The following is a 24,297-nucleotide window of genomic DNA, read 5'->3' as shown; positions in this document are numbered from 1 at the left end:
GGGATAATTATGCCTCTAAGAAGTAACGGTCCTGCGACTCCTAATGAATAAATGTACCTGGGCAATAGTTATTAACGGCTGGTTAGATACATACGGGTGGTACACAACAACCTGTGACGTATTCTGGCCGAAAAATACACACCCACACGATCTGAATGTGAACAGTTCTCTGGATCCAACTGCCAACTCACAGGATACACAGGGACTAGGAGTAAACGACACCGTGAACTTGAAATCAGCGGAATCAAGACAAGTAGATTGAGAGCGTCTCTGTAGAACAACCTGGTTCCTTCAATGGAAGATTAGAAAAGAATAAAAAGAAAGATAAACTTGGAGAATTTACGAACTAAAAGACATATGATGTATTAATCACGATGCACAGAGCTTATTTGGATTCTGGTGAAAGCAAACTATAAAAATAAATTATAAAATAACTGGGGAAACATGGAAACTGACTGGATATTTGAAGATATTAAGAAATTATGGTGCACGTTTGAGGTGTGATAAGGGTATTGTCATTTTTAGGAATTCGTGTATGTTAAAAGTTGGTGCTGAAGTAAATTATCAGTGAAGTGGTGTCTTGTGACGTCTTGGATGTGCTTGATAATGATCTGGGTGGAGGAGTGGGTGGGAGCACAGATGATCCAAGATTGGGAATGTGTTGATAATTGTTGAAGGTGATGTGGCTACATTAGGTTCATTTCCCATTCTCTCTACTTTTGTGTCTGCTTGAGAATTTGCATAATAAGTAAAAAAAAAAAAATTGGGGGTCTGGCTCCGTGGCATAGTGGTTAAGTTCACACGTTCCACTTGCGAGGCCCAGGTTCGTGGGTTTGGATCCCAGGCGCAGACCCACACCACTTGTCAGCCGTGCTGTGGTGGCATCCCACGGACAAAGTGGAGAAGGACTGGCACAGGTGTTAGCTCAGGGACAATCTTCCTCAGAAATCAATCAATCAATCAATCAATTTTGAAAGACTGTTTTGACTCCTTTCAAAAATGAGTGTATCTGCTTCTGAAAAATTCAACTCAGAATTCAGAGCTCTTCTAATTCAAACAGGAAAATGGCACTAAGGATGCTAGCCTACGATTTGTAGTGCAGAACTCTGCATTTGAAGTGACACTGTCTGCTGATCAGAGCCAGACACTGAGATATTCATAAATAACCCTAGAACGTTTGGAAGTTCGGTTTTAGTTTAATCCAGGAAACGTTGTCACTGTATAAAATATTCCACTAAGTGGCTATTTGTCCCATAGTCCAGTGTCTCTAACTATGTTTTTCTGTGTCCCAGAGGGCTCTACAAATCCATAAAATGAATAAGATTCCATCTCAAAAGACTACTTTAAAAAAATTATTATGGATGAATAAAGTATAGACTTTCCTTTTGTTTTTTAAATTAATTATTTTTTTTTTTGAGGAAGATTAGCCCTGAGCTAACATCTGCTGCCAATCCTCCTCTTTTTGCTGAGGAAGACTGGCCCTGAGCTAACATCTGTGCCCATCTTCATCTACTTTATATGTGGGACGCCTACCACAGCGTGGCTTGCCAAGCAGTTCCATGTCCACACCCGGGATCCGAACTCCCGAACCCCTGGCCACCGAAGCAGAATGTGTACACTTAACTGCTATGCCACTAGGCCAGCCCCACATACACTTTGCTTTTTATGTGTTTTCTCACTTCTGTGCTCATCACTCTCTAATGGTCCATGATCTCATGCCGAGGAAAAGCCACAGTCCTTAAAACAGCCGGCGTGGTCTGATGTCTCTTGGTTCTCTGGAACGTTTCTGACTTCATCTTCTATTGCTATCCCGTCTTTACTCATCCTCTCACCTGTGTCCTAGACAGTTGCTATTGCCCCTGCCTGGATCTGCCCCCCTCCTTCTCTCGCCTTCCTCCAGTCTACTCAAAATGCCGTCTTCTCAGTGAGGCCGTGCTTGCTTATCCTGTCACTAACTCCCCTTTCCCAATCCTCCTTTCTTGCTTTGTATTTTTTCCTGTGGTTCTTATCTCTGTATGATATGCTATATATTTACCTTTTTACCATCATATTTATTTATTATTACCTTTCTCACCTCGCCAAAGTGAGAGCTGCCTGAGGGCCATGATTTTCGTCTCTTTTATGATCTGCTCTAGTGCCAGAGTGCCTTGCACATAGGGTTGGTGCTCCCTGAATACTTAGGGTTTGATTTAATGAATGATTTGGCAACTGAAGACTCCATACTAGAATGTAACTTTGATAATTTTTAAGACTTCCTACAATGTAGCGACCATGAACTCATTGTTCCTTCTCTGCAGTTTACTCAGGATGTCAGTTCAGTATCACATTATGCAGTCTGACTGATGTTCAGTGCCCCTCCTGGGCGTGTGTGCAGGCACGAGGACATTCTCTCCAGTTTCTGGGAGAACGTCTGATGTCAGGGCACCATCAGTGTTTTCTAGATTTGGTGAACATTTTCCATTGATGGTGTTCTTGCTTTGGATTTAAATTGTCCTAATTTAGATTGTTGAGATTCCTATGGCTTCCTGTGCATCATAGACTGATGCCTATTTGCATCAACAGCGTTTTTGGTCCATATCTACCCAATATTAAACTAACGGATAAGAATGTACTGTGTCTTAAATATTAATATTTCATGCCACTACTCCTAAAGGAGATATATATATAATACCCCACTCAATTTTTTCCTTAGAGGCTGTTTTGTTGCTAAAAATAGGCAGTTAAATAAGCGTAGAAGATCAAAAGATATTTTGTTTGATAGTGTGGGCCATAGAAAATGTGATTAAAACAAAACAGTAAAAGTAAATGGTATAGCCCGTCTCCTAACTTCTCTCAGTGCTTTGTCATGTATGTTCAAGAACCAGGGTCAGGGTCGGGGTGTGGGGTGGAAGGTGGAGATGCAGAGACCAGTTCATACAGATGTGTGCATTTCCTGAGATGTGAAGGATGTCTCTCTAAGCATCTAACTGGCTCAGCCAGACGATTTCTTTGAATTTTCCCATAAACAATTAAGTTATCTGCAAAATATGTTACTTTTTTCTTACTCATACTTTCATATCTATTAGTTTTTGCTTTATGTGAATTAAATGAAACATGATAGTAAGGATCCATATTTTTTTCTGATTTTAAAGTGAATGCTTCTAGATTAGAACTTGTCAAACCATCTGAGGCATGGAGGCGGGGAGCCGGCTTGGTGCTAGTGTAGACAGGAGATTGGTTACCGAGGGATTGGTCATGTAACTGAATATGTCAAGGATAATGGAATCTAGTTTTCATATTGGCAAAGAAGGGTGTTACAAATGTAGAAAGAGAAAAAGTTGTTTGAACCCTGTGGTGGATTAATATCAGTGATAATTGTGTTAAAGCATGGTTTAAGTATGTATGTAGACAGATATAGAAAGAAATTTAAATAGACTCAAATATATGTGAATATATGAGAGAGCAATGTAGCAATAAATAGGAATGTAAATATGTGTGTGTATGCACACACACCTATGTGAATATACATACGTGTGTCCCCTGGCTTTATCCACTGAGACAGCCAGATCAGTGCCAATCCAATAACAGTCTTTGCCCCAGATGTTACCTTCCAAATACCATCCTCTACTGGAAGAAACTGCCACTTCTTAGAGAAATGACTGATTCCAGGGCTGAGGCTGGGAAAGTGTAAGATGATCCTAGAACATCTTATTTTGCTGGAATACGAAAAAACACTTAAAGAATTATGGGAACACTTCGCAAGGACATAGATGATAGCTTGAAGGCCCTCCTATTATTCGAACATCAAATTAATTAGTGATAGTAACAGATTATAATCCACTGAATAAAATAGCCAGACAAGAGTCTATTCAGACATAAATTCATAAGTAAATAACTGAAATTTTATGAGGAACTGGATAGTTATATAGTTTTAGAATTTCCCATAACTTTATGCTGGAGAATCCTAACAGACACCGGTTAATCAAGTGATCAAAGCAAATATCATTTTCCTGGACAGACTGAAATAATGCCGCACCTGATGGATGCACTCAGCGTCACTTTGAGATATTCCTGACGAAGACGCAGAGCCACATCTATGTTTGAGACAGTAATAGGGAACCCAAAGTTAATGGACATTCTCCAAAATATCTGGCTGGTAATCTCCCACAGCGTCAAGACCAGAAGAGTGAAAAAAGGGCGAGGAGATATTCCAGCCTGGAAACTAAGGGGACAGCAGCAGGTGACTTGTGCCTTAGAACTGGGTCCTTTTCTATTAGAAATCTTATTGAAGCAACTGGATAACTTTGAATGGGGTCTGAGAATTAAATGATAATAACATATCAGTGTTGATTTCCTGATATTGGTGGTTATATTTAGCTATGTAGGAAAATGTTCGTATTTACAAGACATACAGTATTCAGGGTAATGGGAACAGTAACTTATTCTCAGTGGTTTAGAAACATTAAAATTTCTGTATTGTCTCTCCCATTTTTTTACAAGTTTATGATTATTTCAGAATTTTAAAAACTACTATCTGTGGTGATGAACCAGGTTTTTGATTTTTAATCCATAGAGTATCGAAGGTTTGTTAAAATGCAGAAGTATTACATAATGTAACAGTGCTCGAATAGTTTTTAAAAGCTGGCTCTTAGTTTCTGTACTTTATGTTGTCGCAGATCAGTCAGCAACAGTCATGGCTTCGGCTTTGCACCCATCTGTGCACCACGCTTGGAAGAGCATCTCTCTAGGTTACATGTTATCTTTTGTGATAAAGTGTGTACTCATTATTCTGTGGGAATGGTTTTCAGGTAGCACACATGCGTGTAAGATCATAACAAATACTTGTGAACATGTGTGGGATTATATAATGGTTTTCTTAGAGGCAATCAAGATGGAGTATATAGATGATTCTATATTGCTGCTTTTTTCTATTCGTGGAATAAGCCGGACTCGGTATATGGGTTAGTCACATGTGTTAGTTGGGATCCTGGCAGGAAAATGGGGACACACTCTAAAGTGTTTAGCCAAAAGGAATTTTGTTAGGGGACTGTTTCCTGAGTCTTACGGAGAGTGAGGGGAACCCACAGCCAGCCCTGCTTGTCTAGTGGTTAAGATTTGGCGCTCTCACCACCGCGGCTGGGTTCATTTCCCAGTCAGGGAACCACTCCACCCAAGTGTTGGTTGTCTTACTGTGGTGGCTGCTGTGGCTGTGATGCTGACAGCTCTGCCACGGGTATTTCAGATACCAGCAGGGTCACCCCTGGTGGATGGGTTTCAGCAGAGCTTCCAGGTGAGACAGACTAGAAAGAAAACATTGGCCATGAAAACCCTGTGAATAGCAGTGGAACATCATGTGATACAGGAAGGTGAGAGGATGGCACAGAAAGACAGGGCAGGGTCTGCTGTGCTGCACACAGGGTGGCTGGGAGTCAGAATTTCCTCGATAGCTCTAACAACAAATAAGCAAACCAACAGGAGATAGCGACGTGCCCTGAGATTAGCATCAGCAGGAATAGTTGCTATCCTTAGGACTTCAGAGCAAAGGGGGGAGATTCAGTTTTCAGAGTCTGACAAGATCTGGAGTCGTGGAAAAATAACTGCCCAACAGATGTGCAGCTGTAGAGAAATGCAGTGAGGGTGGTGGTGCAAGGGGCGTGCCTGTCTCAACCTCTCCTTCCTCCTCTCCTCTGTTCCCTGCTGTTAGAGTTCCCCGTTTGCTCAACACAACTGGGAAGTCCAATGGCCAGGAGACCTCAGTGATGTAGTCGGTAGAGGCCAGCCTCCCAGGGTACGAAGCAGAGGGGGATAGAAAACCCATTGTAGAAAGGCAAAATGGAACTAAACCACCTAGCCTTTCTCAGAAATGTTCTTAGATTCAGTTTCTGTTGCTTACTTTAAAGTTTCCCATCTGTTCGGTCGTGGAACTCGTCTCTAATATGTTATCTGTGTGTTTCTTTTCAGATTTAAGGATTAGAATGGTAGGTTCTTCGTTGAATGAGTGCAAATGAATTCTGCCCAATCTACCCTCCCTTTTTCAAGTGTTCGAAAGATTCCGGCTAAAGATGATCACATTAGATAGGGGGGTGAATCAAGAGTAGAGGGAAGGAGGTATGTTAGAAGGTTGTTACCATTTTTTAGTTTTACAGTTTTGAAGTGCTAATCTAAGACTAAGGATGGAGAGATGAAGACGGGTCTGAGATGTATTTATTAGGCACCATCCATCAGAACTGTGGACTGGTTGATTGGTTGAGAGAGACAAGAAAAAAAAAAATATATGGAAGATAACTTCCAGACTTGGAATTTGGTTGACCAGGTTTATTTACCTATATAGATAATATAAGGCAGGGCTACGTTTTGCCTGCACTGGGAGCCAGATGAGCAGCAATGAAAGTTGGGTTTTAAACATGGCGACCGTGAGGTGCCATGGAGTCATCTAGATGTAGAGTTTGGTAGGAAATGTGATCTGCACTTCTGGAGTTCTGGAAAGAGGGCTCGTCTGGGGTTACAGATAGAGGAGTCATCCTCTCTAAGGTGCTGGTTGAAGACATTATTATTACTGTTGTTGTTGTTGTTGTTAGCCTTCATATATTGAAAAACCTCAATATGCCAGGCACTTCTTAGAATCAGAGAGGTTCAGTAGCTTCTTTCCTCGTGAGAAGATGAATTCTCTAAGTGTAGGGAGATTGAAACTGGCAGGTTATTTTCAAACTTTAGGAATATCATTTTGGAGGGGGTCAAGGACTGGGAAGGAAGAAGCCCATTGGATGTACATTGTTGATGTTGATTATTCTAAGTGATTACTTCTTTTTCTAGACTGCTTTTCTTTGCTCTGTAATTACAAGGTTAGTACATAGCCTCAGGGACATAGGGTCACAAAGCTCGTGAGAAAAATAGCATTTAGGATTAGGACTAGGAAAAAAATGTGCTCCTTCTAAAGCAATCCTGTGACTGCTATAACTGTTCTTATAATTGATCATATTTCTGCCTTTGCTCTGAATTTTATGGAATTCAGATGAGTCAGGTGTACAGCATCTATACAGGATATTAAGTGTATGTAATCTATATCCACTTTGACACTGGCATTGTGTTATCGTCTACTCTTTTCCCCCTAAATGTTGATGTTTTCTATTTTATTCCTGTTGAAGAAATTTCTATGAGCAACCTTAAATATGGAATGAGGTGGAATATTTTTAAATGAATACAAATGTAATCATGTCATTCTGTTTCACAGAGCAGTTTTCCTCATTCTCAAACAGCTAGGATTTGCAAGGTTGACCCATTTCAAGTTTTAATTTGCGGTATTTATCAAGTCAAAATAACACGTTAAATTAAACACAAACGAGTAATATAAAAGTCTGTGGAAGATCGTAACATAATGTTTACTGGATTAGAAGTCTGATGAAATTGCTGCAGAAACACAGAACTCATTATGTTTAATCAATGCAAACACGGTCCCTGAAATCCACTTAAAGAGCATTGTTTTAAGCAATCTTTGAAAATTATATGGGATATCATATGCTATACACAAAAAGAATTGCTTTTCACCAGATTTTGCCTCTGAATTTTCCTATATTTTCTAAGATTATGATCTAAAAAGGCTTAGCAAAGTTAAATAGTACAGAGATGGAGTCTTCTGATCAACCCTTTGCCCACAAATTCCGCTCATAAGAGTTAAACATTTTTCATGGTTTCTTGTGTAGACGTCGTCTCTTTGCACATGCAAGCACAGCACATAAGTGTGGGCCTGCATGTGTTTGCGCTTACTGATCGTTTAGTTTTACCCCTTCCCATTTGTTCACACCCAGCTCTTCCTTATGAGTATGTAATACTCTGTTGTAATCATGTGTTCATTCATTATTTATTGAGTGCCGACCCCAGGCCAGGAATGGCTCTCCATGTGGCCTACATGGTCCCTGCCCTCATGGAGCTAGAGTCCAGAAGGTGACAAGTTAAGGAAAAGAAATATCTGTTTTGGAAATTCTTTAGAGAAATCAAATAGGCTATGCAAATATCAAGTAATGGGACAGACCTATTTATTTTAGGATGATTTGGATAAGGCTTCTTTCTGAGGAGGTACCGTTTGAGCTGAGACCTAGAATATTGGAAGGAAGCAACCAGACATCAAGAAAAGCCAGACTCTTCTCTCCATCGTTATATGGTGTCCCGCCGAAGTATTATGCCACCGTTAATTTATCCATTCTACTCTCTAGTTAGAAGGTTTCCTTTTAGTTTTTGTATTTTTTGTTTTTTGCTGTTAGAAAAATACTGTTATAAACATTTGTACGGATGTCTCCTGTGCATGTGTGCAGAATTTCTCTGAGGAATAGACCCACAAATAGATTTTCAGGGTTGAAGGATGTTTACGTCGACTTTATGTATTCCAAATTGTTTCCCAACATATTGTGTAAATTTACATTCCCATCAGCCTGTTGCTCTCCAGCTCGCCCAGTACTTTGTAATCCCGGTTTTTGGTTTCTCTTCTAAGTTCTATAAGCCTTGTTGGGTGTGACCTAGAATGACCCCCTCTCTGCCTCCATGGCACCTCTGACTGCCTGCTGCCTCTCTGGGGTCTCCGTTGCCTCTTTCATTGGCTTCTTTCCTTCCGTGTCCCTTCAGCATTGCTGTTTCATTCTTCTCTTTTGTGTTCTCTCTCTTGCTCTCTCTGTCTTATTCCTAATCTCCCTCTCTCTGTCCCACTATTGCCCTCAAATAACACAGCTCTTATAATTTTGTTAATCTTGATATATCGATGTTCGTATTGCCAGGAAGTGTACTCTGACAAAGATGTAGGTTACCTGCCCTGTAACCATACAGAAGGCAATTAAGGGTGAGGGCATGCAGACTCAGTTGATGTGTGTAAGTAGCACTTAATCCATTAGGAGAACTAATCCATGGATTTGTAGAATGAAGGAAAGGTGTCAATTTACATAAATAAAATAAATGCCTTAGGGACATGTTCTCAGAAGGAAAGATGAAAAACTGACGTTGATGCCTGTGCTGGACTTTGAGCTAGTCTCCTAAAAGTATTATCTTGTTGACATAAATTACAAGACCTGAGACAGGAGGCTGAGAGGAATCCAGCAAGTCAGAACCAGAGTTTATAGGAGGGAGTGGATGCAGCTCGAAGGACGTGGACCTATGAGGATGAGCTCCCAGAGAGGCTTGTGAGCTGCTCCTCACTATGGCATGTGTAATGGAGAAACAGCTTTTGTTTGTTTTGTGGTTTCTTCTTGGCGAGTGTACAGATCATAGCTATTTTTGTCAAGAAATGTAACCAATCTATTACCTGAAATTGTCGGTCTTCTTCAGATATATTGGAAATATAATTATGTTATATAAGTAATTGTAACATGTACGTCTGTTTTTTCTCTGTTGTTGAACTGTTTTGTGCTGTGCTCTGTGCTAAGCAATCTCGTAGGGATGGTTTTTTATCGAATCCTTACCACAATCCTGTGAGGTAGTGATGGTGTTACCTCCATTTCACAGATGTACAAACTGAGACTTCCAAAGGCCGTGCACCTTGCTCAAGATGGTAACTCGTAGGTGTCTGATGCAGCCTTGAACCTGAGTCCTCCAGAATCAAAGGCTGTCCCCACACCCACCACGTATCGTGACCTCACGTGATGACTTGTGAAGTGCCCAGTGAGCTGCCTGCACGCTGAATGTAATGGGAGGCTGGAGGAGGAGATAAGGAAATAGAAAGTCTTCAAGGAAGATGGGGACTTGATCAGACAGGGCACCTTGGTATATGCAGGACAATAGTGCTATGGGGCTAGTGTGAACAGGGGTGAAGCCTGGGAAACATTCTGTGGCCCGTATATAGACCAGTTTGGATAATGTCCAGGGAGTATATAGACTTTTAGACAGAGTTGAGTTTGCAGAAGTAGATATGTATGGACTTTTAGAGTTGATTAAATGCAAGGATAAAGAATTTCAAACCAGTGCAGGAAGTAAATGATAGCAATCATAGTGTCTTGAGCAGGAAAGTTTAAAAAAGGAAGTGATATTTTGGGATAATTAATGTTTCAGTACTAAGTAGGGTAGATCAAAATGGAAAGAATATGGATCTGGGAAATGACTTAGGCAATCAGGAAAGCGTTGCAATGTTCAAGTACAAATAAAGGAGCCCCTGGTCTAGGGAGGTGACCTTGAAGATGGAAAGGGGACAGAGGACCCTTTGTATAAACTCGGGATTTAACTGTCTTGAAATACGTTTGGGTTCTGTTGAAGTTCTCCTCCCGTCACCCCGAAGCTCTGTCCCATGAGGTTTGGTGCCTCGTCCGGGTGCACCTGCAGTGCCCGTTCAAGTTTCCATCAGAATAGCTGCCTTTTTCTCTGATAGCTTGACTGTGAACTCCTGATGGCAAACGCTTCGGTGGTGCCTTGTGTCCTAGTGCCTAGCACTCTGCCCACAAAACAGTATGCACGAAGCTTAAATAGTCTAGCAATAGTAATAATAATAATAATAATAACAACTTAGCGTACTTTATAATTTACAGAGTTGTGTCAACCTCTCAAATGTACTATGAATTCGTGTGCTTATCCGTCTCCCCAGCTACCGCGGGAACTGCACCCAGTTCCTAACTGTGCCATTTGTGTTCACGTTCCCCCGATTCGTTAGCCAAAGAGCTCCCAGAATGATATTTTCCTAACAAAAATCTGATCATACCGCTTAAAGGCATAAAACCCTTCTCTACTTTCCATATTACACTCACACATATAAAATCCTACAAGTTGTTGCATGATCTGATGATATAGCTCTTTCCTAGACTCACTCCCTCTTAACCAGAGTGGCTTTCTTTCAGTTCCTTGAAAACTCAGAGCTCTTTCATGCTGTTCCAGCTATCGCTATGAAATAATCTGTCCCAAGGCTTTGTGGGTTTACAACAACAGTATTTACTTTGTTCACAAATCTGTAATTTGGGCAAGGCTCAGCAAGGGCAGGTTGTCTCTGTGAGTACTCACAGAGTACTGAAAGCGTGTTACTCGCTTGTCCGGCAGCTGATGCTGGCTAATTGGCTGGGACTACAGATTTTGGATGAGACCGTCAGTGGGAACACCTACGGGTGGTCTCTGTGTGTGGCCTGGGCTTCCTTACCTTGGAGGCTGTGTTCTCAGGAAGAGTCTCCCAGAAGAGAGAGAGCCAGGCTGAAGCTATATGACCTTGTCCAACAGCCTTCAAAGTTGGGTAACGGCACTTCCATCATACTCTGTTAAGCAAAAGCAAGTACTGAGACCAGCTCATAACCAAGGGGAGGAGAAATTAGCCTCCTCCTTTCAATGGGACAAGTGTCAAGGAATTTGTACACATGTTTTCAAACCATCACCTACGCCACTGGGCATTTGTGCCTGTCCATCCCCTGAGAATGAGCTTCTCTCTTTCCTTTTCTAACTTTTCCCTATATTTCAAGTTTCAGTTGAACCATCAGTTCGTGTGTCTGCATATCCTCTAAATCCACATTAGGCCCTTTCGTTAGACTTTTCTCAACACTCTATGCTCTCTGTAAAGCACTGGTTATAATCTGAAATGACATAGTTATTTGGAGATGGATTATTTAATGTTCGTCTTCCCAGCCATCAGTCTGTAAGCTCCATGAGACCAAAGACGCCCTCTGTATCCGTCACTGTTGGGACCCCAAAGTCTAGCCAAGAGCCTGTACTTAATAGGTGGTCAGTAAATATTTGTTGAGTTAGTGCATCACGAGAGAGGTTTTCTGGTTTGTTTTTTGTCTCTTCTTTAGACGAATCTGGAATATTTCTTCTTACTTTTGAGAAATTTTAATTAATTTTTACTCATTAACCCTAAAGCATATATATTTTTAAAACACAGGTAGTCTTATTTTGAAAAAAATTCTTATTGTCACAAGGCACTTGATCTTTTAATTACCATAATTATAATGTTAAACTCTTTCAACCTTCATACTGTGCTGTTTCCTCCAAAAAAAACACATTTCACATTTCCAAGAAATATACACTCTCTGGGGCAAAGGATGCTTTCAAGATCTTGAAGCACAAGATTGTCCCTGGAGAGAAAGAGCGGATTTCTGAGTGCACCAGCGCTGAAAGTTGAGTCTGTGTGTTTTGTTGTTGTTTTTAAGTATCCTTCCACTATTCACCCCATCTTCCAGAGTCACGGCAGGAGAGTCCACCCCCATTAGCTCTCCTCCCCACTTCAAAACTAACCTTAAAGTTTAGTGCTTCAAAGATCTCAGAAACTAATGGATTGGGAAAATCAAACCTCTTTTCTTAGCATTTGGTGGAAATCAGAAACGGTGGGAGATCAGCTCTCCTCCAACTTCAGAGGACTATGCTGTTTTGAAGGAAATAGAAGTTTTACTTTTAGAGAATTATAATGATTTTCACCCTTTTGAGAGCTGCTCGCTCCTCTCTTTTCTTTGATAATTGATAGCAATGGGTTCCATTGGGCAAACAGGTAATGCTTATCATGTGCTTATCTTGTGTTTTTTTGTTTGTGTTTTATTTTTTTTTCTGCAAAATGGCCCATCTGCTCCCGGATGAGATTCAGCCGTGTGAAACAAGACAGCTGATTTCTGACCTAGAATGGCCTGTGTAGATCATCCTTAATCTTATATAATGGACGCTGGGTTTGTCAGGGACTCGCTCTTCTTGACTGCCTGGCAGTTGTTTAGAGCAAGACCCCGTTCAGATTCACCCCGAGACGTGCATCCCTGGGTGTCACCGGCTGGCTCTGTGGCCCTGAGCCAGTTGGTTAACCCTTCTCAACCTGTTTCCTCATCTGTAAATGAGGATAATAATACCAACCTTACAGGCTTGTTGGGATAATTATATGAGCTAATGTATTAAGAAGATTGACACAGTGCTTGGCTGAATAAATATTAGCTCTTGGTGTGTTGTTTATACTGAATATCAGTAGTTTCCTGAAAGCAATTTTCAAGCAGTACAAACAATTCCACATTGATTTTCATCTCCAGGTGTGTGGGTGGAAGGCAGAATCTGAAAAGACAAAAATAAAAACCACTGTTTCCCAACAGTGACCCAAATTGTCACTCGTATCTTACTTTAGTCCGCATTTCCTAGAGCTTATCCAGAGGTGCCTGGAAGATGCTAACCTTTGCTATGTACGTGATAAATTGAGATTTGTTATTCACATTTGGGGTACTAGACTCCTTGTTTGGGGCCTACTTGTCTGTGTGGGGTGAATAACAGGGTGGTGAACCCAGTGTGCAGAAAACAGTGAAGTATTGTTGGTATGGTTTCAATTGTGATATCGATTAGATGTTAATGCATGGGTTCCCCACTCAGCTAGTCTTCATATTTCTATTACTCAAGCTCAGAAAACGGACCAGGAACTGCTCTAGGTGTTATGCCTTCATGCAGAATGAGATATATCAAGATAAAGAACAAATACCTAAATAGGCAAAGCTCCCGTGTGGTGATCATGGTTAACACTGCAAAGGACTCAAGCCGGGCGCTCCCTGGTGTTAGTGGTGGTGGCAAAGTGGAGTCAGGGGAGCCTTCTTTGAAGAAGTCTCATTTAAACTAAATTTTAAAGGATGAGGAGAAATGTATTTTTGTGTTTCATACATAGGAAAAGTAAATGCAGAGCTTCTAGGCAGGAAAGAATTTAGCTTGTTCCAGGAACAGAGGAAAAGACCATCATGTGCCTGGACTATCAAGAGAGAAGAGAGGTTAAAAATTCAACAGTGACTACACACAGACTCCAAGGTCACAGTGAGAAATTTGAATTTTACATTAAGTCACTAGGAGACTGCTGAAGGGCTACAAACAAATGAATGATGTTCCTTGATCTACAATTAAAAAGACAACTCATACAATGGCTTTACACCCATTAGGATCATTATTATAAAAAACAAATAGAAAATAACAAGTGTTGGTGAGGATGTGGAGGAGTCGGACCCCTTGTTCCTTCCTGGAGGGAATGTAAAATGGTGAAGCCTCTGGCAAACAGTAAGACAGTTCCTCAAAGAACTATACATAGAATTACCATAAAATCCAGCATTTCCACTTCCAGATATATACCCCAAAGAATTGAAAGCAGGGGTTTGAACAGACATTTGTAGACCAATGTTTGTAACAGCATTATTCACAATATCAAAAGGTGGAAACAACCCAAATGTTCATGGATGAATCAGTGGATAAACAAAACGTGGTATTACATACAATGGAATATTATTCAGCTTTAAAAATGGTACATGCTCCGTGGTGTAACGATGAACATTGAAAACATCCTAAATGACATAAACCAGATGCAAAAGGACAAATGCTGTATGATTCCATCGTACGAGGTCGTAGAGTAGTGCAATTCATAGACAGAAAGTAGAAGGGTGGTTACCGACAGCTGAGAGAGAAAGGTAATGGGGAGGTAGTGTTTAATGGGTGTACAATTTCCACTCGGAATGATGAAAAAGTTCTAGAGATGGGTGGTGGTGATGGATGCAAAACAATGTGAATGAACTTAATGCCACTGAATTGTACACTTGAAAATGGTTAAAATGTTAACTTTTAGGTTATGTATTTTTATCAAAAAAATTATATATATACAACTCACACTAGCTGTGGGGAGGGAGAGTGGTAGCAATATGAGAATCCAGAGGCCAGTTGGCGAATCTTGTAATTTCTAGTGGGAAATGATGGTGCCCTAGACAAAGGGGTGGAAACAGAAATAGAGTTTCCATTCAAGGTAAAATTGGAGCTAAGGCGTGATGAGGAGTTGGATATCAATGATGAAGAAAAAGAAGAATTCAGGATGTCTCCTATATTTTTGGTTTAAACAGCAATGTGGTAGCAGAGTCTGGGCATTAGGGCAAGGTCAGGGTCAGGGTTAAAGTGGTGTGTTACCAGCACAAAGATGGTATTTGAGGGATTAATTTTAGAAGAGATAACCAAAGAAAGTCTAGATGCGGTGACCTACAGCATCAAGGCTATGGTAAGAAAGTGCTGTGAAAGAATTAATGAAGTGGGGAGAAAGGGTAAGAAGTCTCCAGCAAAGAGGGTTTCAGTGTTTTTTCTTTTTTAATTGTAAAACTGAAATGGCCATAAATGAAACATTCTGACGTGACTATAAGACTACTAATTGGGCTGGGCAAATTGGACTATGCAAGGCTGTTTTGCGTCGGCACTTAGAGAAGCCACTGGAAGTAACAGTGTTACACCCAGAACACAGGCACCCACAGCTCTGTGTCCTTTCATGACGTCATAAAATGGGATGTTTTGTTTGCATAAAAACTGAGCACTTGCGGTTCTGGTAGATGTGTTTTCAGATGGTCTGCCTTCTCATTTTGGAATGTGAATGGGTCTCCAGGATTTCCCAGGGTGCAGACAGGCAGCTGGGTCTCTTCTGTGTCTAAGAGGCCGCCCAGAATAACAGACAGAGTCAAGCCTGGGGGTCAGTCAGATCTCTGAATTCTGATTTCTCCTCTGACACTGGTGTCTCCTTGGGCAAAGTATCTAATCATTCTGGGTTTTATTCTGTCATTTATAAACAGAGATAATAGTGCTTAACTCATGGACTTGTTATAAGGATTAGAAATAGTGCATATAAGTTGCCTACTACTTAGAGGGGATTGAAGGAATGGTAGCAGTTGCTATTCTTATCAAGGTCTGTTGGGGTGGGACTGTTTCAGTGTGATCAAAGGATAGATTCCATGCAGCAAAGTAACAAGGGCATACTTTGAGACCAAATCCTGAATGGCTTGGAAGTCTTCCTGAGGGATTCATTCTACAGGACTTGAGTAGCTTCAATAATGCGTGACAGAAAGAAAGAGCTTGGGAACTGTCACAGCCAGAATACAATCCATAGATATTGATAAACTGTCTTCTCATCCCTTAGGGACAGCAAGTCTCTCACATCGGGGAGAATTTCAGGAAGTAGCCTCACCCTTAAAAATAGAGTAGTTTCTATTGGATCAGTGATGTCCCCACTTTTGATAGCATATCTGCATCAGTCAATGTTTTAACAGGAACCCTCTCTTCTTGATAGTTATATTCATGAACAGATGCACTAAACATTATTTATGTTATAAAACGTAACTCAAAATGGGATATTAACATGAGTTTAGGGTGACATTAAATTTAAAAATATTTTTTGTGTTTTATTTATTAATTGTATTTGTATTGTTTTGCTTTTATTAGAACTGTCATTAATCATTATCCTTTCTTGGAGAGTTCTGTGACTGACTATGCTTCATTATTTTGAAAATCTTGATTTAACCCTATGAAATGCAGCACATCGAGACCCATTTATTTCTAATCTTCTTAAATGTTACCATAGCCAAAAAAGACACCTCACAGAATACATAAATGCAGCTGAAAAAGTTACATCATTACCTGATTACAAGTCATGAGCCTCATTTTCTAATTCTGTCCATCAGTTATGCAAAGGTTTTTGGTAAAATTCAGACAGTAAATTTCCATCTCCCTGATGTCTGTCGGTTGTTCCTCAAAACTAATCTGAAGATGTTGCATCTTCAGATTTTTAACAAATGGACTTAAAACCCACTGAAATTATTCATTTACAGGTGGAAAATTCTGTTGCTGGAATTTTAAAGTAGGAAATTATGAGAGAGCTTTAGCAGGTGACGTATTTGTATCTGCTTGAGGACAAACCTGTGTGACAATGGAAACGTTTCCAAACACGCATCTTTAAATTGCTCTCAACATGGCACTCCTTTCTTTCAAAAGCAGTTTCTTTCTCCGGCGTTGCTACAACGTCACTTTTGCCCTGATGGGACAAATTAAATGTTCTTTTTTTCGTTCTCTCAAAATAGCTATTGAGTAGCCTGCTCTTTGCAGCTACTTGTCTTTGCAGGAAAGGACAAGGCTTGTGTCTTTTTGTAAAAGAAATGCGTAACTTACTTAAGTTTGGCAAATCTTTTAAAGACTTTGTCGCGAGGTAATCAGGCAACATCTATATGGTACAGAATATTTTCGTGGTCGCTCCCCATCATATCACAAAGTATTATAAAATGTCTACTTTTAAGGAGATATAATCCATAAATCCATTTAATCCCTGAGGGAAAAGTAGTAGCATGTGGTCAAGTGCTAGAATCCAGCTAATGGTTGAAGGTGACTCTGTCAACCCTCCATACCCTGGAAGTCCACCTCCCCCCTGGGGACTCCCGGAGGAACATGGTGACGGATGTGTGAGGTCTGTCAGGTGAGGGCCCCAGTATCAATCTGCACATTAAATAAGGATGGAGTCTGTTTCTTCTCATTTTGTAGATGGGAGTGTCGGAGCAAGAATCTGTGGATGTGCACATTATCTAAAACGCTCTGGTGCCTGTACCTACGCCTCAGTGGGACATTTACATTCCTACTCTGAAGACCCTAATTGAGATTACCCTCCTCATCCTTTTTTGGTGTTGGTGAGACTGAGTCTGCCCCCAGAAAGTAAAGGCAAGTTGCGTCAATCATCCTCATGACTCAGGCTCAAGTACAAGCATTTTAGAAAGTTCACAGGCCTTCACTCGACGAGTGTAAATGGGCTCAGACTTGAGGAGGATTTTTTTACTCCATTTAGGTTTGCGAGGGGATTGCGATGTAAAGTGGATCATGTTAATGATTAATGTAAGTTTACTTTTTTGTAATTATTTCTGTCCACCTAAGGAACATGGGGATTGTGGAATCATATATATGTCCTGCTGTTGTTTATTGTTCATTGAGTTTTGTCTTTTGAGTTTTTTTGGTCTTGTTTTGTCAGTGTGTATGTGTGTGCATGCACACTATATATCCATCTTTAAAGATCTAAAGTATACTTAGCAAAAACCAATAAAAACAGATAAGGAGATGGTGTATGGTAGTACTCTGTAACTTTCCAACACGGTTGACTGACGAGCGTCTGATGGAATCCTGATTAAGGGCTACCGGTTTTTGTTTTGTTTTTTTGATCAGTGGGGCTCAGCCGTTACTGTTTGAGGGGTTTTGCTCCTATAGCTGATGCGGACAAAGTGGAATTTGCCCTAATGCAGGTTGGAAAACCCCTCCCCAGCTCTTATACCTAAATTCTGTTTCTATCGTGAATTAGACGATTTCGTGTTAAGGTGAATACGTGGTCATCATGATTGTTACAGCTTTCACGAACGGCCCGGCTGTTTTCCTGCTCCTCGTCCAAATGGCAGTTTGTCTCCTGACCACTGAGATGCTCAGTGGAGTAGCTTTCGGTCTTCCCACTGTTTCAGGGCCCTTTAAGAAGCCATGTAAATATGGCTTCTTAAAATTCTAAAGGGATTTTATGGGACTGGCCAGTGGCGCAGCGGTTAAGTGCACATGTTCCGCTTCTCAGTGGCCTGGGGTTCGCTGGTTCGGATCCCGGGTGCGAACATGGCACTGCTTGGCACACCATGCTGTGGTAGGCGTCCCACATATAAAGTAGAGGCACATGGGCACGGATGTTAGCTCAGGGCCAGGCTTCCTCAGCAAAAAAAAGAGGAGGACTGGCAATAGTTAGCTCAGGGCTAATCTTCCTCCAAAAAAAAAAAAAAAATTCTAAAGGAGCTGAATTCTATACGTGCCATTTCATACACTGATTCATTCATGGTGGGGATGGCACGGTGATTTAGAGCCCACTTAGATCTTTGAATGACCTGAAAGGCTAATTTCTGCCTCATTAACTTATCCTGTGAATTTTCAGTTTGACCAATTCTGAATGACTACTCCCGCATCAGTTTAACTTTTTTGGTTAATAGGTACTTATAATTCATGTTTATAGCCACTTTTCAGACTAGAAAATTTAGGCCCTAAATTCTGCCATTCTTTATAACCAGTGAATATACGGTATTTCAGGGAAGAATGTCCTTACACTTTTGCTAACTCTGCTGATAATACCACAAAATAGGGGGTGAACACATTTTAGTTGTTAATTTTAGTTGATAAACAGAATTTAACAAATATATTTAGAACTCTCATATTGAAAAATGGAAAATGACTTTATGACATGGAGAACTTAACTATTAAAAATGCCTTCTTTCAGTTACATTTTATCACGTCAGTTAATTATATCAAAATGTGTATTAACTAGTATAGATTTAAATATTTTTGTTAGTAAATAGGTTAAAATTTAACAAGAAGTCAACAATCTTTAAAAATCATGTCCCAAAATAATAAAAAATTATATAATTATGTAAATGGAGTTACTGAGTAAATGCTATTATAGTTACTAAACAATGCTATAAAAATATATTTATCACCCTTGCCGTTTTCCTTCCATATTCAGTACCACAGTTTGGATCTTGTGATCTTGGGTTATATGGACCTTGAATGTGGCCATACCATACATGGACTGGAAATGAACCATATGTGAAATAATTGGCTCGGTCACAAATAGGGGAAGTCGTCTGACAAAGTGATTTTTTTCAGGTTAAGTAAAATTCCAAACCCTCCCTCCCTTTTCTGTCCTTCCAATAATTTATATAATTTCTAAAGTACATTGCTTCCCACCTTAATACATTTATTAGTCACTTCTTTATTTGTTTGTTGGGAAGGATGTCTGAGCCTCACTTCACGGTGCTCTCTCCGCTGTGGGTCCTGGCAGTGAGGGAGTTTTAATGTAGTTCTTGAGTTTGTGATCCACCTGAGTCAATGAGTAGTGTTTCGTTTACTATCAATGCATCGCTAAACTTTAGCTTCAACAACTGGAGAAAAATTTACTTCTCTGGGTTTTCGTGCTGGCCTGAGAGACTCAATAAGAATATATATTCTGAAAGTCCTCTGCTTACCTTTGCGATTAGTCATGAGAACTACTGATGTCTCCTTTTTGTTGTCCTTGTTGTTGATAACCATCTTTCAGGCTGCCACCCTGATGGATGGGTGTGGTTAGATGAGTCAATTAATATGGGTTTTCACAATATGGTTACGTGAAACATTAGTGGCAAAGACATTCTTTCTTCCTGGATTTACTGTAACTGTATGTGGTGCTGCTCCCTATTTGTACTATAGTCTAGGAAAGGCCTTATCTATTGGCGCAGGGTTTATTAGTATTTAAGTGTCTGCCTTTTATTGCTTTTGCATCTTCTTGCTCTGCAGAGAACAGGACTCTTCGCGTTGTTCCTCCATCTGAATCATCACTAAATGCAGGAAGTCGGTTTTGCCTACAAGGTATCTGAAAGTGTTAGCGATGCAGGGGGTGTGCCTCAAGGTTAGATTTCATTGCTCCATTTGCGGTTCTGTGGTTGGTTGTTCTAGTGATAATGGGATGGGCTAAGTCCCAGACAATAAAAGGAGCCAAGTTGTGCCTCAAAGAAACTTACTTGTTTCTTAATATTTTTTTCAGTGCTCTCAAATGCATATGTCAATCTAGTGAGCAAAATAAAGCAAAGCTAAGAAGACAAACAAAAGCCAATTTGCCAAGTTTTTCATACTTACCCTTTTTCTTTTGAGATTTGAGGAATTTTCAGGCACCATATGATTCTTTACCCTGTGTATTTTGTCTTTTCCTCACAACTCTGACTGCTTAGATTTCACCTGCATTTTCAGTCTTTCCCCATTCCAAGGACAGATCTTAGCTGGGGCAGGACCAATTTCAAAAGCTCAAAGCAATTAGTAAACATAAAGTAATAATATGACTTACTGAGCAAGAATTATGTTGGCAGCTTTATATATTCTCAATCCTTAAGTCAACCCTACAGATTCAATGTCATTTCCCCCAAATCCACACATGAGGAAATTACTCCTTAACTGCCTATTATATGCGTTTGAGAACAATGAAAAAACATCAAGGGAGAAACAGTCTCAGGAGGCACATTTATTTCCAATCAGCCAGGAGAAGCAATATTTTAAAACAACGTTGAAATCAGGGACGTATTTCAAATAACAATATATGATCATGGATGTCTATGGTGTAGTCATTGAGGGATAAGGTGTACCTTCAAATATTACTTTGTAGATTTAATTTAATTTTTTATCAAATGAGATATTATGTTTGTAATTTAGTAGGAATAAAAGAGAGAGAGAAAGAAAAGTTTTCCTCTGTGTCACTTCCGTCATATCCCAATTTCCCAAATGTCCTCTTGGTCACTACTGTAGAATGATAAAGTGCTAAGGGACCTGCCTTGCTCTATTTGTACAATGAAATCAACATAAATCAAATACATCAACATAAATCAAATCATTCAATAGAAATAGGATGAGGCCACTTGTACCAGTGCCTCCTATACTCCTGTGATGGTTGTGGACCAGCCTTTGTGTCTGACCTTCGCTGTTTGTGGCTGACCTTCATTCACTGGTGACTTGAGTCGGTGTCCAGGAAGCACTACAGGTCTTGGCCACGGTGGTTTTCTACCATTGACGCTGAGCGTACAGTCCAGCCTGTGTTGGGCTGGTTTCACTTCACCACATTGACCAACTTAGTCTCCCCCAAGAAGCAGCGGCATCTCATTATTTAGGGCTATTTGGTACCGATTTTGTTCTCTGTCATACCAAAAATGATCACTCTCAGAATTCTGTGGTCTCAACAGCTTAAAGGAAGTACCATAAAACAGAAACAAAAACGTGAAGAAGAAACCCCCTTGGTGACTAAGAGATTAAAGCAAGTATTTGTTTTCATCTGCAGTGTCTGTTTAGAGTATTATGAATGTAAAGAAGCATGGTGGATCAAATTAATACTTTACGTCATTGTACGTGTAAATACTTTCTTTTTACGTTGACCTGGAGGAAGCTTGTCTGCAGCAGTTTTTCTTCAATGGGAAATGTTATTGAGGGCTTGCTGGTTTCAGACTCTAACATGACACCCATACAGTCAGGCTTCATTTTCCACTATTCTGTGGAAAGATACATTAAAATTTCAGTTGAGAATTATTCTTGGTCAATTCTTGATGATGCTAGAGAACATTTATTGATTAATAAATAACAATGACATTAAGAAGGGTCAACTCAAGGTGAACCAGAATCTTAATAACATTGATTTATCAGAAAAAAAAAAGAAACTTTGACCATAAAATGGTAGATCTCATAGCTTTCTTGATATTTTACAATTAAAAAGAGTCACTCACTTTTCAATCATCTGGAAAAACAGGCCTCCATGACAAATGACATAATATAAAAGAGAACTTGAAGAAATATAACGATTCATTTTTTTTATTATTCTAACTCATTTATTTGAAAGACTAAGACATAAATCAAATACGTATTTTTTAGAACATGCTATTTTTTTCATTATGCACTTAAAATTTATATATTTTATAGTCTTTCTATTTGTATATAAATCATGGAGTTTATTAACATTTTTCTCTTTGCTGTCCTCATAAATGTGATTGCCAGTAGCTTAGCACCCATGAGTAACCTAGCAACAAGTCAGCTCTTGAGCAAGTAAGAAATGAATGCAAACAAAGTGTTATGGAAAAAGAGAGTTCAGTTTCAGAATATTCGTGCATGTATATTGTTAAAAATAAAGATGAAATCTTCTAATTTGGGGGAAATTGCATGACAACAGGTGTTGAATTTCCTAGTAAATAATATATTGCCAGTGAAATCTTGTCTCCCTCATTCAGAAAAAAATGGGATCTATTTCAGACAGCAGCACTGTTGACTAGGTAACTGAATGTATGTGCGTTCCCTGGCAGCCTGCTCATTGCAGGTTAGATGAGAGGCGTGTCTTGGCGTGCTTCCACCGTGTGGTGGATGAGTTTACTAGATGGAGTCTCAGCAATAAACCTTCCTGACAGTGATGCATGGCTAATCTCTTGAATAGTTTTAGAATAAATGTTTTATTTTATGTTCAAGGGGTTGTGCTTATACCGCTGCACTTTTGTGGGAAGCGATTCCTTAGAAATACCACAAAAGATTCCACTATGGGTTTCACTTGTTAAGACTTTGATATATTTAATATTGGTTTCTTTTGGTGAAATCTAACTTCTGTATTTGCTGTTTATTTTCACTGAGAGAATAACTCTCTGATGTTGTAGTTGTAAGGTCATGATGGAAGTGTATCAGGTATTGGGGAAAAACGACGACTTCATAGGATCATCTTTTATATGATGAATAGGCCCAAATAGGGAGGGGAATACATATTGGTTAATACTTTCCATTAAATAGCACAGCTTCTGTTCTGTGCCAGAGGCAGGATTGCTTGGCCTTTCTCAGTTCGACAGGTCGTTCACCACGCTTCAAGAAATCTCAGAGCCCTAAGGAAGATTGAGGTAAGGGACAGCAGGAAGGGATATGAGCTGAACATACGATTGTGCATTTAAAATGAATGCATAGAATTATAAAAGTAGAAAGCGTCTGCTTCCTGGTGAAGATTTTTTTCCTTGAAATACCCTGAGTTTGGGGTCACTTTTAAAATCTAACCGTTATTGACTCTGGATTGTTGCTGTAATCACGATTGGGGTGTGAGCTCTTCTTCAACATCGGTCTCTCACCATCCTCCCAGATCTCTCTTCCCTGGGGAAGAGGAGCATCAAAATCATGATATTTTTATTATTATTAAAGACAGGGTGAAATATAGTCAAGATAGCCCCATTTCATCTCTACGTGAAAAGTTGGGTTACTTAATTATTTAGATTGAAGTGAATCACCTTAAATAAAACAAAGAGTATTCTTTACGTGAGACCAGTCGTGTGCCCTTGAAGACATCTAGCTACAATTGGATGGACCAGTTGCATGGACCTTGTACCCAGAATGTCATGACAGAATAACCTGGTGTACATGTGATGGTGCCTCTCCTCACAGCTGTGGTCGCTGGTCAGTTGTTAGCAGAGTGACTTTCAGACGTGGCGTGTGCACCTTAATTTTCCTTCCAGCATAGGTGTCTCAGTGGGGTCAGATTGTTGACAAAGTCCCATCCTTTATTTTGGGAAGTTGAGTTTCTAGAGGACAGCGGTGATCTTATTTGTGATTTTATCCAGTATTTACTCTAGTGCGTCACAGCTGTAAGCTTGCAACAAATGATTCCTCTTTTTCTTTTCAGTTAGCTTTTGTAGGTATATTAGATGGATCCAGAACCACCACTGAAATTGCATCGCCATAACCTAAACGGCAGAATATGTGTCGAAAAGAGATCAAACACTTAAATAACGTATGCCCTTGTAGAGGAAATAAAGTTTAAAGACCTAATACAGGCATAAATCAGTTGCCGTAAAATTATTGTTAAAGCGTGAAGTCGATCTGAAAGCAACTGTGCTTGTTGTTGCAGGTTTGGTTACAAAAGTACGGCTACCTCCCGCCGACTGACCCCAGGATGTCGGTGCTGCGCTCTGCTGAGACCATGCAGTCCGCCCTGGCCGCCATGCAGCAGTTCTACGGCATCAACATGACGGGCAAAGTGGACAGAAACACCATCGAGTAAGTAACGGCGCCACGCCTTTCTTTCCTGGTCCTTGAGCC

At 40.1% G+C, this 24,297-nt stretch overlaps 1 protein-coding gene across 1 annotated transcript in view; it reads left to right on the top strand.

Moving 5' to 3' along the window:
• MMP16 (matrix metallopeptidase 16) overlaps window positions 1-24,297 on the top strand; it is a 289,314-nt gene that overhangs the window by 111,634 nt on the left and 153,383 nt on the right. Inside the window, exon 2 of the mRNA XM_046642690.1 lies at window positions 24,107-24,255. Coding sequence (XP_046498646.1) covers window positions 24,107-24,255 — 149 coding nt within the window. The remainder of the gene's footprint in view (window positions 1-24,106; window positions 24,256-24,297) is intronic.

Source organism: Equus quagga, chromosome 16 (assembly GCF_021613505.1).
Source record: "Equus quagga isolate Etosha38 chromosome 16, UCLA_HA_Equagga_1.0, whole genome shotgun sequence".
Taxonomy (NCBI): Eukaryota; Metazoa; Chordata; class Mammalia; order Perissodactyla; family Equidae; genus Equus; species Equus quagga.
Note: the sequence above shows the minus strand (reverse complement) of the source record. Positions and strands in the feature narration are given on the sequence as shown.